General features: G+C 42.0%; 1 protein-coding gene across 4 annotated transcripts in view; it reads left to right on the top strand.

Annotated features, from left to right (window-relative positions):
* Positions 1 to 491: 491 nt before the first annotated feature.
* Positions 492 to 14641, top strand: part of PAK3 (p21 (RAC1) activated kinase 3) — a 112404-nt gene continuing 98254 nt past the window's right edge. For 2 of the 4 annotated variants that reach the window (XM_051968113.1, XM_051968112.1), the window contains exons 1-2: positions 513 to 654; positions 774 to 849. In XM_051968113.1, coding sequence (XP_051824073.1) covers positions 559 to 654; positions 774 to 849 — 172 coding nt within the window. In that variant the 5' untranslated portion in view covers positions 513 to 558. Of the gene's footprint in view, positions 655 to 773; positions 850 to 3493; positions 3689 to 4279; positions 7725 to 14641 lie in introns of those variants that run through there. The other 2 variants (XM_051968114.1, XM_051968117.1) reach the window with 2 other exon arrangements.

Here is a 14641-nt window from a genome sequence, read left to right as displayed (position 1 = left end):
GGTTGGGTAATGAGAACGAAGAGCTTTGTAAGCCTTGTTAACAGATTTAATGAGGAGGTCCCTCGATGTGGTTGACGAACCCTTTGTGAAGGAGTTACAACTTAAATCTTGAGGATAGAGATGAACTCTTTAGGCCGTTATAAGGAGGAAGTCCATTCTAGACATGGCAGGATAGCAAGGCCAATTTCATTGAAGTGGGAAGGGATGTGACAAGATCTGGCTTGATGGGTGGTAGTGTGAAATGAGTCTAGAAAGGTGGGATGGAGCCAGATGGTGGAGGCCCTCAAATGCCATGTTAACAAGTCTATTTTCTCCTAGAGGGAATATGAAACCTCTGTGCGCTTTTGCATAGGGGCAGTCAGGTTTGCTCATTAAGAAACTTCATTTAGGAGTATATGATGGAAGGCGACCCGTTCGACTTCAAGAGTAGTTCAGACAGGAGCTCGATAAGCATTAGAGCAAGGGTTGGGACAGATCTCTGGGAATTTTCTCTCGTCTCCAGAGCAAATCACTGATTTGTTTCTTCTCTACCAGGAGGGGTTCTCATTTCCAGACCTGATGTGGTCTCCACTCTGGTTTGAAGGGAAATGCCTTATGTCCAGTACATACAGGGACCTGAGGACGGAGAGTTCTAACAATGTGAGCCCTGCCCAGGTGAGTGAGGGAGGAAGGGAGAGAGAGATAGATGCCAAGACTCTTGTTGGGGAACTACAAACCAGGCTTATGCTCATCTGTGTGCCTTTTTCCTTTGCTGTTCCCTCCTCATTCCCCAGGTTCTTACCCTCTGCCCAGATGGGGAATGCAGGCCATTTGAAGATAGCAGCCATGTCCCCAGCAGCCAAGTCTCAGGTAACCTCGAAATCCTTATCTCCTTTGCCACCTATTCTGCTTAGATGGCACTTCATCTTTCTTCATCATCCCACAAAGGGCTCATGGGAACTCAGCTGCTTTTGGGGGCCTTTGATTCTGTATCTATTAAATGAAGAGAATCATATTTGAACTCTCTTCTCTCCCAGGCTGTTGGAAGGATCGGCCGAGATCAATGCACGGAACTTGCTTTGTAAATCTCAAAGTGCCATACACATGAATGATTAATAATGATATTGATGAGAATGGGATTTAAATCTATTGGAAAAAGATGTAGGCCCTTTCAAAAATAGGTATTTACCAGCGGGTACTATGTGTTTTCCCTGGTGTTAGATCTATAATCTAAGACTCAGCTTATTTAGGGAAAATCTTTTTGTTTCTGTCTTGAGGGCAAGACAGAGGAACCATGTCTGACTGTTGGCTAGTCACCAGAATTGTTGGCTGATAGTGCCTGGGAAAGGTCACTCCGATATACTGGAATGACTGTTAGCCTTGGAATCAAGAGATGTGGCTTGTAATCATGGCTCTGCATTTGCTGTATGTCCTTGGGCCCCTCTGAGCCTTGGAGTTCTTATTTATAAAATGGGAGTAATTGGACTTTGATCTGCCTCCAAGCTCTACTCATATGATTAGCACTAATTAAGATCTGAGCTCTTAGTATTATCTAGTCCAGTGAGGAAACTGAGACCTAGACAATTTTGATGACTTCAGTGCTTCCATAGCTATTGGGCAGCAGAATTGATGTTTAAATCTGGTCCTCTGACCTCTGATCCACTGTTTTTCCCACTTTAAGATAACTGCCTGTCCCATGCCATTCAGCTCCAAATGAGATAATATATAAGATATGTTTAGAAATCTAAAGACATTATGTGTGTGTGTGTGTGTGTGTGTGTGTGTAGATGTGTATTTTATACATATATATGTATATATATATATATATACACACATACACACATATATACACATACACACACAAATAATATGTGACCAATAATAAAAATAACAGTAATTGCACTAAAAATATATTGTGGGAGAAGAGATAGTCTTCTTTTGAAGATAGATATTTAGGAATAATACTGGATGCTTTGCCCTGTACTAAGATGGTAGCCCAGCTCTATAACATATTACCTGTGTTTTCATTGAACCTCTCTTGGACTCAGTTTCCTCCTCTGTAAAACTGGATAACCCTTGGGGAGCCTTGCAGTTCTAAGTCTTTGATTCTATGTATCATTGTATATTATATTATATTATATATCATGTATCATATATGTATATGTATCATGTATATATATATAATATTATATTATATTGCATATTATCATTAGGTATATATGTATCATTCCATTATGCTCTTTCTTTGTCAATAAGAAAGTTCAAGTACAGAGGGTAAGAATTGAAGGAGACCAACTTCTTGTCTTTGGGCTGTTGTTGGTGGATATCCTACTTTGTAGGAAAGATCAAAGCCGGGCTGGTAGGCACCTCAGTAATCTTCCAACTCCAGCCCTTTCATTTTTCAGAGGGAGAGGACTTTCCCAATGTCACAAGGCCAGCAAGGTGGACTTGGAGTCAGAGGAGGAGAGTTGAAATGATTGAAGTTCAAGCTGTGAGCCTTGCTTTCCTCCTTTGTGAAATGAAAGTGCTATTGGTACTGTTTACTGTGAGGGTCAAGTGACATATTAGGGATGAAGTTCTTTGTAAATCATAGTGTATTTCAGTTATGATCATTATCATCATAGCCCTGGAGAAGGAAAGGAACACCTTTATACATTGGGCTATACTGTAAGGGGTGAAAGGTCCAAGAAGAATGTATTGTTTGCCAGTACTCACTCAGGGAAGTGTGTTGCAGTGGTTAAGGAGCTGGCCTCAGGGAAGTCAGGAAGACCTGGGTGTATGTGCCATTTCTACCCCATGCTGGCCGCGTCACTCTGGGCAAGTCCTGTTCCCTTTCTGTGCTCTAGGCAGCTCTCAAAGACTGTAAATTGCAGAGATGGTGCTGACCTGCATCGGTCCCCACTGAAGGGTAGTCTGGGATAATCGGCGCATGCTTCCGCCATGCAGTCTCCATCTGTCACTCAGTTGGCACTTCTGGCAGACACCTGCTCTTGGTGTAACCCGGTATATATCAACATTCTGTCTTTTCCACACCATCATTGTAGAAGTTTACACCAGCCTTCACTCTGGACTCTTTCCTTTTAGAAAGCCCTCATCTTTTCATTTGACTTCATAAAGAAGAAACTCATCCCATGAGCTCCTTCATCTCACAATGACCTCCTTTTCTGTGGTTATTGACTTTGGGCCCAAGAGTTGCATACTTCCTTTGGGCAGTTAGAGTATTTCTAGTCTTATCCCTAAAAGCCAGGCCTGCCCTGGGCAGAAGCCAGAATGGGAAGCTTTTTTTGGTATGGAATCATGTCTCACTGTGAGTTTGCACCAGGTGAATTTGCCCGGTTCACTCCTCGAGGGATGTTCCCGTCCCTGGCACTTCGTATTGTGAGAAAAGGTCAATCCTTATCCTCCTTACCCAGGTTTACCAAACCCCACATGGGAAGTCTAGTTCTCCTCCCTTCGGGGGCCCTTCTAATATGATTTCCTTTTCTTTGTGTCCCTCACACGCTGACATACTCAGGTGGTAGCACTGAGTTCTGGGAGAACTCTGCGTTTTTAGCCCAAACCATCGTCCCCCAGCTTCCTCTCTCATTAGAGGGGTTTCCAGTCTCAAAACCTGATCTGACCTCCCAGATGGATCCAGGAGAAAGGCTGTGCATCCAGAATCTTCAAGGAATGGAGGAGGACAAAGAGATCCTGAATGGTGCTTATCCAGGTGAGTTGTGGGAGTCACATCTAAGTATAAAGGGAGCTTAGGGAAGTAGAACCCTCCCCCCTTTCTAATGAGGCAGCATTGGTAAATTTTCCCTTTTTTCCCTTGTCTACCCAGTCGTGGGTGTGTTGGTGCCCTAGAAAGAATTGACTGACTTGCCTTCTCTTCCCTTTGTGATTCTCCTTTTCCTCAGATCGTGGCTTCTTCTCCAGCATCCTCCATGTGTAATCTTTTATCCTCTCTCATCTCTATAGACTCAGACTATAAAGTTGGGAGGAACCTCCAAGACAGTCTGGTCCCACTCATACCAACCCCCTGCTCACCACTTCTTTTCTGTTACTGCTTCCGCCTTCTCTACTTTGGTCACACCTTTTCTTCTCCAAAGGCTCTCCCTCATTCTCACCTTGCTTTCCGTGTCATGTGACTTCTCTCACTTGCTTCCTGTATTTTCCACTTCCCCATTTTCCTTCTGGTTTCAAAGGGTATCAGGGACACCCAGGAGTCATTTTTATTTGAATTCTTCTATTTCTTCTTTCAGATCAACAGTTTTCTTTTACCGGCAAGGGCATCCATATTTTCTATTTCTCGTTTCAGACTACGGGATTGAGATGGAAAACAAGGAGGTTATTCCAAAGCAGGAAATTTCCGAAGAAGATGAATTCAAGGGCATGTTGTGGGCGGGCCTGCAAAGGACTGTTCCCCAAGACCCCGAATTTGAAGAAGGCTGTGACTCTAAGGACACCTTAGAGGAGCAGAAAGAAAGCATAGTGCTGATGAGACTAAGCCAGTCTCCCCCTGCCCAAGAGAGTGGTTTCAGTCCCCTGTCTCTCTCCCAAGGGAGTATCCCTAAAGAAGAGGGAGGACATGAATTGACCATGTGGAAAGAAAGTTATGATCTGAGCTCAGTCCCTGTTGCGAGTTATATAGAAACGATAGGAGAAGGATCCCAGAGATGTGATTTATATGACAAAAGCTTTGAACAGGATTCAGAGCTTCTAACACAGCAGAATGTAAATAGTGAAAAAAGGCCCTATGAATGTAGTGAATGTGACAAAGCCTTTAGCCGGCGTTCGTACTTTATTGAGCATCAGAGGATTCATAGTGGGGAGAAGCCGTATGATTGTAGTGAATGTGGCAAAGCCTTCAGGTGGTATTCAGATGTCGTGTCACATCAAAGAATTCACCGTGGAGAAAAACCTTACCAGTGTAATGATTGTGGCAAAGCCTTCAGGAAAAGCTCAGACCTTATCCAGCATCAGAGGGTTCATAGTGGGGAGAAGCCCTATGAATGTAGTCATTGTGGCAAAGTCTTTGGTCGCAGCTCTAGCCTTATTCGCCATCAAAGAATTCATAGTGGCGAGAAACCCTATGAATGTAACGCTTGTGGGAAGGCCTTCAGAGATATCTCTACTTTTATTAATCATCAGAAAATTCATAGTGGCGAGAAACCCTATGAATGCGACGAATGTGGCAAAGCCTTCAGTCGCAGCTCGAGCCTGATTGAACATCAGAGAATCCATAGCGGAGAGAAACCTTACGAGTGTAACGAATGTGGCAAAGCCTTCAGGTGGTGTTCAGACCTGGTTCCACATCTCAGAATTCATAGTGGGGAGAAACCTTTTGAATGTAACGAATGTAAGAAATCCTTTAGGAAGAGCTCAGATCTCATTTTGCATCAGAGGATTCATAGTGGAGAAAAGCCCTATGAATGTAATCAGTGTGGCAAAGCCTTCAGGAAGAGATCCGATCTTATTCAGCACCATAGGATTCATAGTGGAGAGAAACCTTTTAAATGTAATGAATGCGAGAAAGCTTTTAGGACACGGTCAGACCTTGTTCAGCATCTGAGGATTCATAGTGATGAGAAACCTTATGAATGTAATGAATGTGGCAAAGCCTTCAGGCAGAACTCAGACCTTATTCAGCACCAGAGAATTCATAGTGGAGAAAAGCCCTATGAGTGCAACAAGTGTGACAAAGTCTTCTGTCGAAATTCAAGCCTCATTCGACATCAGAGGACTCACAGCAGAGATTGATTTTTGGGATGTTACTATCCCCTGTCCGTGCTAGGGACTTTGAGGACAGGGCTTCAGTCTCGTAGCAGATCATAAAGGTCACTTGCGTGATGGATCAATATTAGAGAGCGAGGGAACAAGACGATTGAAAATTCCTGTTTACCGAGAATCACCTCTGGCTTTATTAGCTTTCATAATGGGCCTTGTAGGTCAGGGACCGAAATGGAAGGGGATGCATGGACAGCCCCGGTAATTTCCTAGACACGTCACTTGTGCGGGCTGCTGCATCCAAAGGGTAAAGATTGGGGGGGAGGGTCTTCTTTTTTGTCCACGGTCTGTCCCTTCATCCTCTTCGGCACCTCTCTTCCATCATGATCGTTTGGGTTTGGGTTTTTTACAGTTTGCTACCATCTTTAGCCATCCATTTAGAGCACATGGATTTGTTTTATTAGAATGTAGGGAGCACCGGTCTGTGAGCTGTATGTAGGCAGGAACTTGTGGAGTTCAGAGTCCAATCTCAAGGATGATTTCCTGCTCTCCAGATGAACAGAACTAATGTTTATAGGTCTCCCAGTCCTTGAGGGAAATGAGAGCATTCTTTGGAACACCCTCCATCCTAACACATAAACACATATACTTTCTGATGGAAATAACCCCACAGTCAACTAATTCACCCTTTCTGTGGCCCACATCCAGAATTCTTTTCTAGGCATCCAGCCCCACTTAAGTTTTTGCTTAAAATCTTGGCTCTTGACTTAATTATCTACTTTTGCATTAAGCATGCACGGGATGATGCGTATCTGTGGAGAAGAAAGTAGTGGTGGGCCCACACGATCTGGGTTCATTTGGGTTAAGGGAGAAGGAAGTAGGGCAGCTGGAGCTGAGTCTGGGGAGAGTCTGCTGCAAGGAGGTAGGGAGGATGCCCAGAGCACAATAGTAGGTGGGGAAGAGTGTCCCCTGGGCTGGAATAGGAAGCTTCTCCCATTAAGGCCCGACGTGTACCACCTCCAGGAAGCCTTCCCTTAGTGAGCTTTGCTTTGGATTCACCATGTGCTGTGCTTGTACTTCTCCTTTGCACTTGGTTCACTCCCCCTCGTATGATTTTTGTGGTATTTGTGTCCTCATTAATATTGTAAACTCCTTGAGTAGGGTCTGGATTGTGTATCTTTGTATTTCCTAGTGCCGAGCACAGGACCTTGCACATAGTAGGTGCTTAATTAGCGATGGTTGATGTTTTAATAAAGACAAGACTACTGATAGATGTGGGATAGAATCATAGAATTTTAAAGCTGGAAGGGACCTTAGAGATAACTCAATCATGTTATTTTATAGAGAGCAAAACAAAGTGCAGGCTGTGGAGTCCCAGGCTCCTGATTGTAGCGCCCCTTAATAAAAAGAACAACCTGAGAAATCATGCCTCTACCACCTGCTAATGTGGACAGGTCACTTAAACTCTGAGCCTCAGTTTCCTTATCTGCAACCATGAGTATAATACATGTGGTACTCACATTTTTTAAGGATCAAATATTTAAAGTACTTGGAAAAGAGCTGGGACTCTGGTAGCCTGGGACCCTTATTCAATAATTGACACCCTGAGGTCTTGAGCAAATCACATCTGGCCCCTTAGTTTTGCCCTCTGTAAAATGAAGGATTTGGCGTTGATCTCGAATTTAGCTTTAAGCTCTAAAAGATAATCGGAGGCAATTCTAAAAGATAATTAGAGCCTAAGTGGAACCTGGGCTGCCCAGGTATGTAAGAAAAGGCTACATGATGAGGGAAAGTCAAGTAGAACCAGCTGGATCTGGAAAGGAGTGTAGTGGAATGAACCTTCAACAGAGAATCATGGTACTTGTGTTCAAGTATGGCCTAAACCACTTTCTTGCTTGTGTGAAAATATCTTTGCCTCTCTGAGCCTCTGTCTCCTTATCTGGGGATGACACTTACCCACCTCACAGGGTTGTTGTGAGGAAAATATTTTGTAAATGGTGGCATACCATATAAACGTGAGCTGTTACTAATCTAAAGATTATCTTCTCGTTATTGGGGCCCCGAAGGGATCTTTCTTTTTCTCCTGAATCCTTCCCCAAGTAGATTGTTTTGAGTATACACTCCTTCAAAGAGGTGCACCGATCTCTCCTCCCCTTCCCCCCAGGCCAGGTACTGTGGGCAGCAGGAAGCCGCCAGTCCTGATTGATGAGTTTACTCCAATGGGCCCTTTCAGAGGAGCATGGACAGGATCCAGAAGAGGCCCCACCTGGACACCCCAGCACCGAACAGGGTAGGACGACCCACGTTCGCCTTTCAGGCTTAAGATTGAGTTTAACGAGAGTTGTTCACCTCCACAGCCACCGACTCCCAGATTTAAAATGTTGAGAATGACAAAATCCAGGATCTGGATTTTTAAATTAATATTAAGAAAAGTGATTGAAGCCCATTTGAGCTCCAGTCACCTTTGAACCCTACAGAATCTGTGCTTCAGGACTCGCCAGGTAAGTTCTAACTCTTATCACTAAAGTGTGTGACCTTGGAGAAGGGTTTCTCCTTTAACGAAATGGAGACGTTGCGCGCGTGGCTCCTAAGCCCCTCTTCCTATTACAAAATCCACTGTAAGATGCTAATTGGCGTTCCTCTCTCCCAAGGTGCATTGCCCTCGAGCATCTCCCTGGCTTAGCGGGGCAGCGCGCAGGCGTAGGCTGCATCGGGGTGAGGGTGGGGGGCGGAGCTGATTTTTGAGATCAACCTCAATGAGAGAACCATCGATTCCTAGGGCCTCCAGGGTGTCCTAGAGCGGCCCACTTCCTCTCCGCTTCCGGAAACCTGGGCCAAGAGTTGGCTGGTTTTGGGGGATGTGCCGGGACGGCCTCGGAGGTAACCACGCCACAAAGAAAGCCGAGGTTATGTTTGAGCTGGCTTCCCGAAGAGGAGAAGGAAGCGTCTTTTAAACATGGGTTGAGTGGCTGGGGAAGGAGTCGTGGAGGGAGAGGCAATATTTGAGCTGAGCCTCCGAGTGGGTCAGAGTATGAGATACTGACCTCTTCCCCTGCGACTTCTCCGACCTGTAGCCTGCTATCCTCCCTTCGCTCTGCCTTATTTTCCTCATCTGTAAAAATGAGGTTGAGCCAACTCTGATTTTAGTTCCCTTCCAGCGCGATCGCTCATGACTACCACCCTTCCTTCTTACCTTGTTCCATTCTATAAGGGCACAGACTGCATAGGAATTAGGGCTACAATCTTAATCTAGAGCTTTTATTTGTATTGTAAATGACAGTTCAGAGACCCCCTATAATTTTGCTACTTCCCAATTACTAAATCGATTTACAAGCGTCACAAGTGCCTACTGTGTGCTAGGCATTGAGCTCAATTAAATAACCCATGCTTTTAAGTACTTAAGTAGTAAGTATCTAGTACTGGAGGAGAGGATACAATGTTCACGAGTAAACACGGAATGAATACAAAATGAATACAAAGTGATTGTAGCCGGGGGCCGCGAACAAGGGAATCATGGAAGATCTCAAGACCTGAGCTGAGCTGTACGGGGAGGGGGCCAACAGTTCTAGGAGACAGAAGTGAGGAAGGGGAGCCTTTCAGCCACCGTGCTGTCTCTCACTTGTTCAAAGATACATAGGCTAAAAAGAAGTGAGATGATCTACTTGTAAGGCGAGGCTGGGACCAGATTGGAAATGCCAAGCAAGACTTAGTGTTTTATCCTAAAGGTAATAAGGAGCCATCTTAGTTCTGGAGAAGGAAAATAAGCTTGAAGATCATATATTTGGCAACTGTGAAGAGGAAGAATTGGAGAGGGGAGATCAATAAGGGCGGGACATGGGGATTTTGGATATCATCTGTATAGATGTGCGCATGAGAGCTGATAATGGACCATGGGAGAACCCTTAGGTTCACACAACCAGGGGCGGTGACTGTCAGGGGATGGGGAGGGGCAGGATATGAATGATGATTCTGCAACAGAAACCATGAATGAGAGTTTCAGCAGGCAGGATAAAAACAAGGACACATCATTTTCTTGAAAACCAGGGGGCAAGAGAATCCAAAAAGACAGTAGGAAGCAGAGTTAAGTGCTTGCAGAGAGATCAAGATCATTGGATTTAATTGTTGGTGGTCTGGAAGGAGAAAAAGGTCATTGTTGCAGGCGTCTGGGAAGGAATTAATATATTAGAGGAGTTGAAAATTAAAAAAAAAAGAAAAGAAAAGAGAAAATCCACAGGGCGAGCTTCCAGAGAAAAATGGAGGACTGTGGGATTTAGAGGTACACGGGCTAAGGAGGAAGGCCACTTTTAAACCTGGAGCCAAGGAGAGGATAAGAAATGTTACTAAGATGATCTGAAGTAGAGAACTGGGGAAGAGAGGAAGCTTGTGATAAATGGTCTCAAATTTTCCAGTGAAGAATGAGACCCGATTCTCTTTTGAGGAAGAAGAGGGTAGTTTAGGTGGCTCCAGGAGAGAGGAAGTTTGAAACAAGTGCTTGTGTGGGATATAGAAGACTCTTACCCAAAATGACTATTCAGAGATCACTCAGTAGAAAATAGAAAGGTTGTTTATTAAAACCTCCTGGGGATGAACCAATCTATCACAAGATAAGGGAAAGAGAAGCTTTAGGAGGGCTAAAGAATTAGTAAAGATAGACAGCTTTTATAGGTTCTGTTACAAAGAATTACATCATAAATTGGGGAGCATTGAGAAATAGGTGTCCTTTCCCCTAATTGAATGTTAAACATTGGTGCCAAAAGCAGATTAGAACAGAATGCTTTCAGTTTCCCTGGTTCTGAGAGGAATCATCCATCAGACCTTCAAACTTCAGATTACTGAACTGACGGCATTTAATAATCTAAATATTGATAACATTGAACAAGGATAAACTTCATCATCTCCGGTTAAATAAATATTGGCTAGCACACACCGTGCTTATGTAGGTCACAGAGACATAGAAATAATAATAAAAAAGATAAAATTCAGAAAAGGAATTTAAACATTCTTGTAAGTTCTTCACCTTATCTCTCCATTCCACACATGCTGAAAGGACTAGACTAGAGAGAGTCAGTCTGGAAGAGTACAAGGATTGTCATACAGCAGTGAGAACTCAGTTGAGAATAGATAATAATTTGTGGGGGAGAGCCAGTCAGCATAGCCCTCCAACTTTGTTCAACAGTTTTGGGCTACAGATGAGTAGGCTCAGTAAGCAGATGGTGGAAGTGTTCTTCCCAATACTCAACACTCCATCCCCTTCCTCATGTTTTTGCTCCCTTTTCTGGCTCACTTCTTTGCCTCTTAGAACTGTTCATTCACTTCAGGTTCAACTTTTCTGATCATTACTCTCTCACCTCCCACATACATACCCAGTTCTACTTCATACTTTATAGGTCACTCTCTTTTCTTCCAAGTCACTGACAAAAACGTTCAACATAACTGGCCCAAGGGGAAATCCCTGGAGTGCTCCCCTAAAAAGCTCCCTTTAGATTGACATTCAGTTCTAAATTCCTTAAGCATCTTTTCATGGCTTATTATATTCCAGGTATTGTGCTAAGTGAAGGGAAATAAAGGAAAAAAGTCAAAAGAAAGAAAAATAGAAGACATCTTAATGTATTCTCCTGACTTCGAGGAGCATATGGTTTTAAATTCTTATTTCTTCCTTTTCTTATTATGAATTTGATAACATCAACAAATGGGAACATTTCTACCTACAAAGCATGGGAAATGAGGATTGTACAGAACTCTATGACACACCTATCTGTATTGTTGATTTCACTCAGAATTTAAGGCCACTGGATCCTACTTATCCTTCCTCTGGTCCTTCCAAATCAATTCTACTAAAAATATTAGTGTGCATTAGACTACACCTGACTTTACTCTCCTTCCTTATTGAGAATTCTAAGATTGAGTAGCTACTTCCCTCCGCCAAAGGTTTCCATGATTTCTAATTCAGCAATCAGCTGTGGATGAGAATCAGATCTGGAATAGCAGCCTGTCCTCCTTTCTCTGTCTTTTGAAGAAAAAAAAAAAAAGGTTATTAAGCAAACCAGGAATGTGTTATCTCTTCTGCTTTGGTCAGGGGAAACTTCAAAGATCTTTGGATAGTTGAAATCTAGTCCCATTATTTAGGGTCAACTAAGTGGCCCAATGGCTAGAGCACTAACTTTGGAATCAGGAAGATTCATCTTCATGACTTAAAATCCGGTTCTTAGGCATTTACTAGCGTGTGACCCTCGGCAAATCAGTGACCCCAGTTTGCCTCAGTTCCTCATCTGTAAAATGAACTGGAGAAGGAAATGGAAAACCACTCTAGTATCTTTGCAAAGAAAACCCCAAATGGGTCATGAAGTGTCAAACATAACTGAACAACAACACAATGGTATAGTGTACTAGTGTGTTTGAATTAAAAATGTCTAAGATATGGAAATATGTTTAAAAAGATTGTCCACATTTAACTATCAGTTTGCTTGCTGTCTTAGGGATTGGGGAGGTAAAGGAGTGAGGGAGAAAAAATTTGAAACACAAATTCTTACAAAAATGGATGTTGGGGGCAGCTAGATGGTGCAGTGGTTAGAATACCAGCCCTGAAGTCAGTTGCACCTGAGTTCAAATCTGGCCTCAGACACTTAATACTTCCTAGCTATGTGACCTTGGTAAGTCACTTAATCTCAATTGCCTCAGCAAAAAAAAAAAAAAAAAGGATGTATATTATATGTGTAATTGGAAAAATAAGATACTATTGAGACAAAAAAAATTGGAACTCAAAATCTTACTTAAAAAGGAATCTCAAAAACTATCTTTTCATTAGAATTAGAAAAAATTGAAAAAATATTAGAAAAATTAGAATTGAAAAAATAATTGGAAATTAGGATTGGAAAAAATAAAATACTGTACAAAAAAAGAAATGATGAGCAGAATGGTTTTAGAAAAACTTAGGAAGACTTACAAGAATTAATGCAAAGTGAAGCAAGAAGAACCAAGAGAACATTGTACACGTAAAAGCAATATTTTAAGGATGATCAACTATCATTTAGGTACTCTGACCAAGATAATGATCCAAGCTAAGTTCAAAGGACTCATGATGAAAAGTGATATACACCTCCGGAGAGAGAACCAATGAATTCCGAATGCTGATTGGAACATACTTCTTTTTACTTTCCTAATTTTTATTGTTTTCTTTTGTTTGTGTTTTCTTTTGCAATTTAGCTAATATGGAAATATGTTGTGTATGATTTCACATATATAATTACAATCAAATCACTTGCCTTCTCAGGGAAGGAGGGAGACAATTTGGAACTCAAAATTTTAAAAGATGATTGTAAAAAAATTTTTTTTATATACAATTGGGAAACATTTAACAAAATAAAAATGATTAAAGAAAAAAAAGAATGTAAAATGTCTACTCAGCTCCGATATTTTCCTCAGAAGTGGTTGGAAGTCTCTCTCATTAAAGATGCATTCTCCTCTCTCTCAGAAGCATTTGACTGTTTTGCTGGGTAAATTATTCTGCATTGTAAACTTCTTTTGCTTTTTGTAATGTCACATTAAAAGCTCTCCTATCTTTTAAGTGATAGCTACCGTATTATGTATGATCCCAACACTTAGCCCAGCCCCTGGCACACAGCAGATACTTACTAAATGCTAGTTGACTGACTGCTCCCAAGGCTGGCTTTTCAGAGCTTGAATGCTTTCCTACTGGCTGCTTGTGGTATTTTTTTCTTGGACCTGGAAGCTTTGGATTTGGTCTGCAACATTCCTGGGAGTTTTGATTTTGTGGTTTATTTCAGGAGATGAATGCTGGATTTTCACTTTACCGTCTGGTTCTAATAAGTCTGAACAGTTCTCATTCGTGAGTTCTTGCTCTGTGTTATCCATGCTCTATTTTTGATCATGGCTTTCAGGTAGTATAATGATTCTTATTTATGTGTGTGTGTGTGTGTGTGTGTGTGTGTGTGTGTGTGTGTGTAGGGGTGGGGTGGATGTGTATGTTGGGTGTACATATGTGTATAAAAGAGGCCATTCTTTGCCTCATTTTACCTAGCCTTAGTCACCGATTGGGTGTTGCCTCAGACAAACCGAAACCTGAAAAGACCTTAGGTTAAAAAGACCAAGGCCTACCTACTGCATCTGGAGCCATTTCCAGTTGTCCTGATCTATGTTTGGCCACTGGACCCAGATGGCTGTGGAGGAGAGAGTGAGATTGGTGACTTTTCACAGCCCTCCCTCACTTAAATTCAATTCACTTGCACGTCACGGTATCTCCTTCCTGATATCATGGTCCTTTTAAAAAACTAAAGACAAATAATAACAGTAACACACGTATATATGTCTATGCATGTATACATATCTATCCATGTACACATATATGTTTTTTTTTCTCCTTGACCATTTCCCAGATCAGTTATTTTGGAGAAGAAGTAATTTATAATGTATTTTATTTTTCAGTCTTTTGAGTTTATTTTTATTTCTTTTTTTTCCTGAGGCAATTGGGGTTAAGTGACTTGCCCAGGATCATACAGTAGGAAGTGTTAAGTGTCTGAGGGCAGATTTGAACTCAGGTCCTCTTGACTTCAGAGCTGGTGCTCTATTTTAATATTTCTTGTTGACTCAAAGAATCAAACATTTCTGTGTGGTCCATTCTTTTTGGTTAAAATGGTAAAAAAAAAAAAAGTCTTTTTTATGGTCCATTCTAATTTTCAGGGAGTCAGTTACTTGCGTAAGCTTTTTGTTTTGTTTTGTTTTTACCGCTTGTACTAAGCTGTAATTCTACTTCTAAGTCATTCCTCTAGTATTCTCAGTTATTCTCCAGTTCATTTTCCTACAGGAGAGATCTCATTTTGTTTATGATGTTTTTTAAGCTCTAGTTCCATTTCTTTCAAGAATTCTAGTTGAGCTTATGGCCAGTAGATATTGCGGAGTTATTCCACTTTGCTTTGCTTGTAGATATTGTGGAGTT

Source organism: Antechinus flavipes, chromosome X (genome assembly GCF_016432865.1).
Source record: "Antechinus flavipes isolate AdamAnt ecotype Samford, QLD, Australia chromosome X, AdamAnt_v2, whole genome shotgun sequence".
Taxonomy (NCBI): domain Eukaryota; kingdom Metazoa; phylum Chordata; class Mammalia; order Dasyuromorphia; family Dasyuridae; genus Antechinus; species Antechinus flavipes.
Note: the sequence above shows the minus strand (reverse complement) of the source record. Positions and strands in the feature narration are given on the sequence as shown.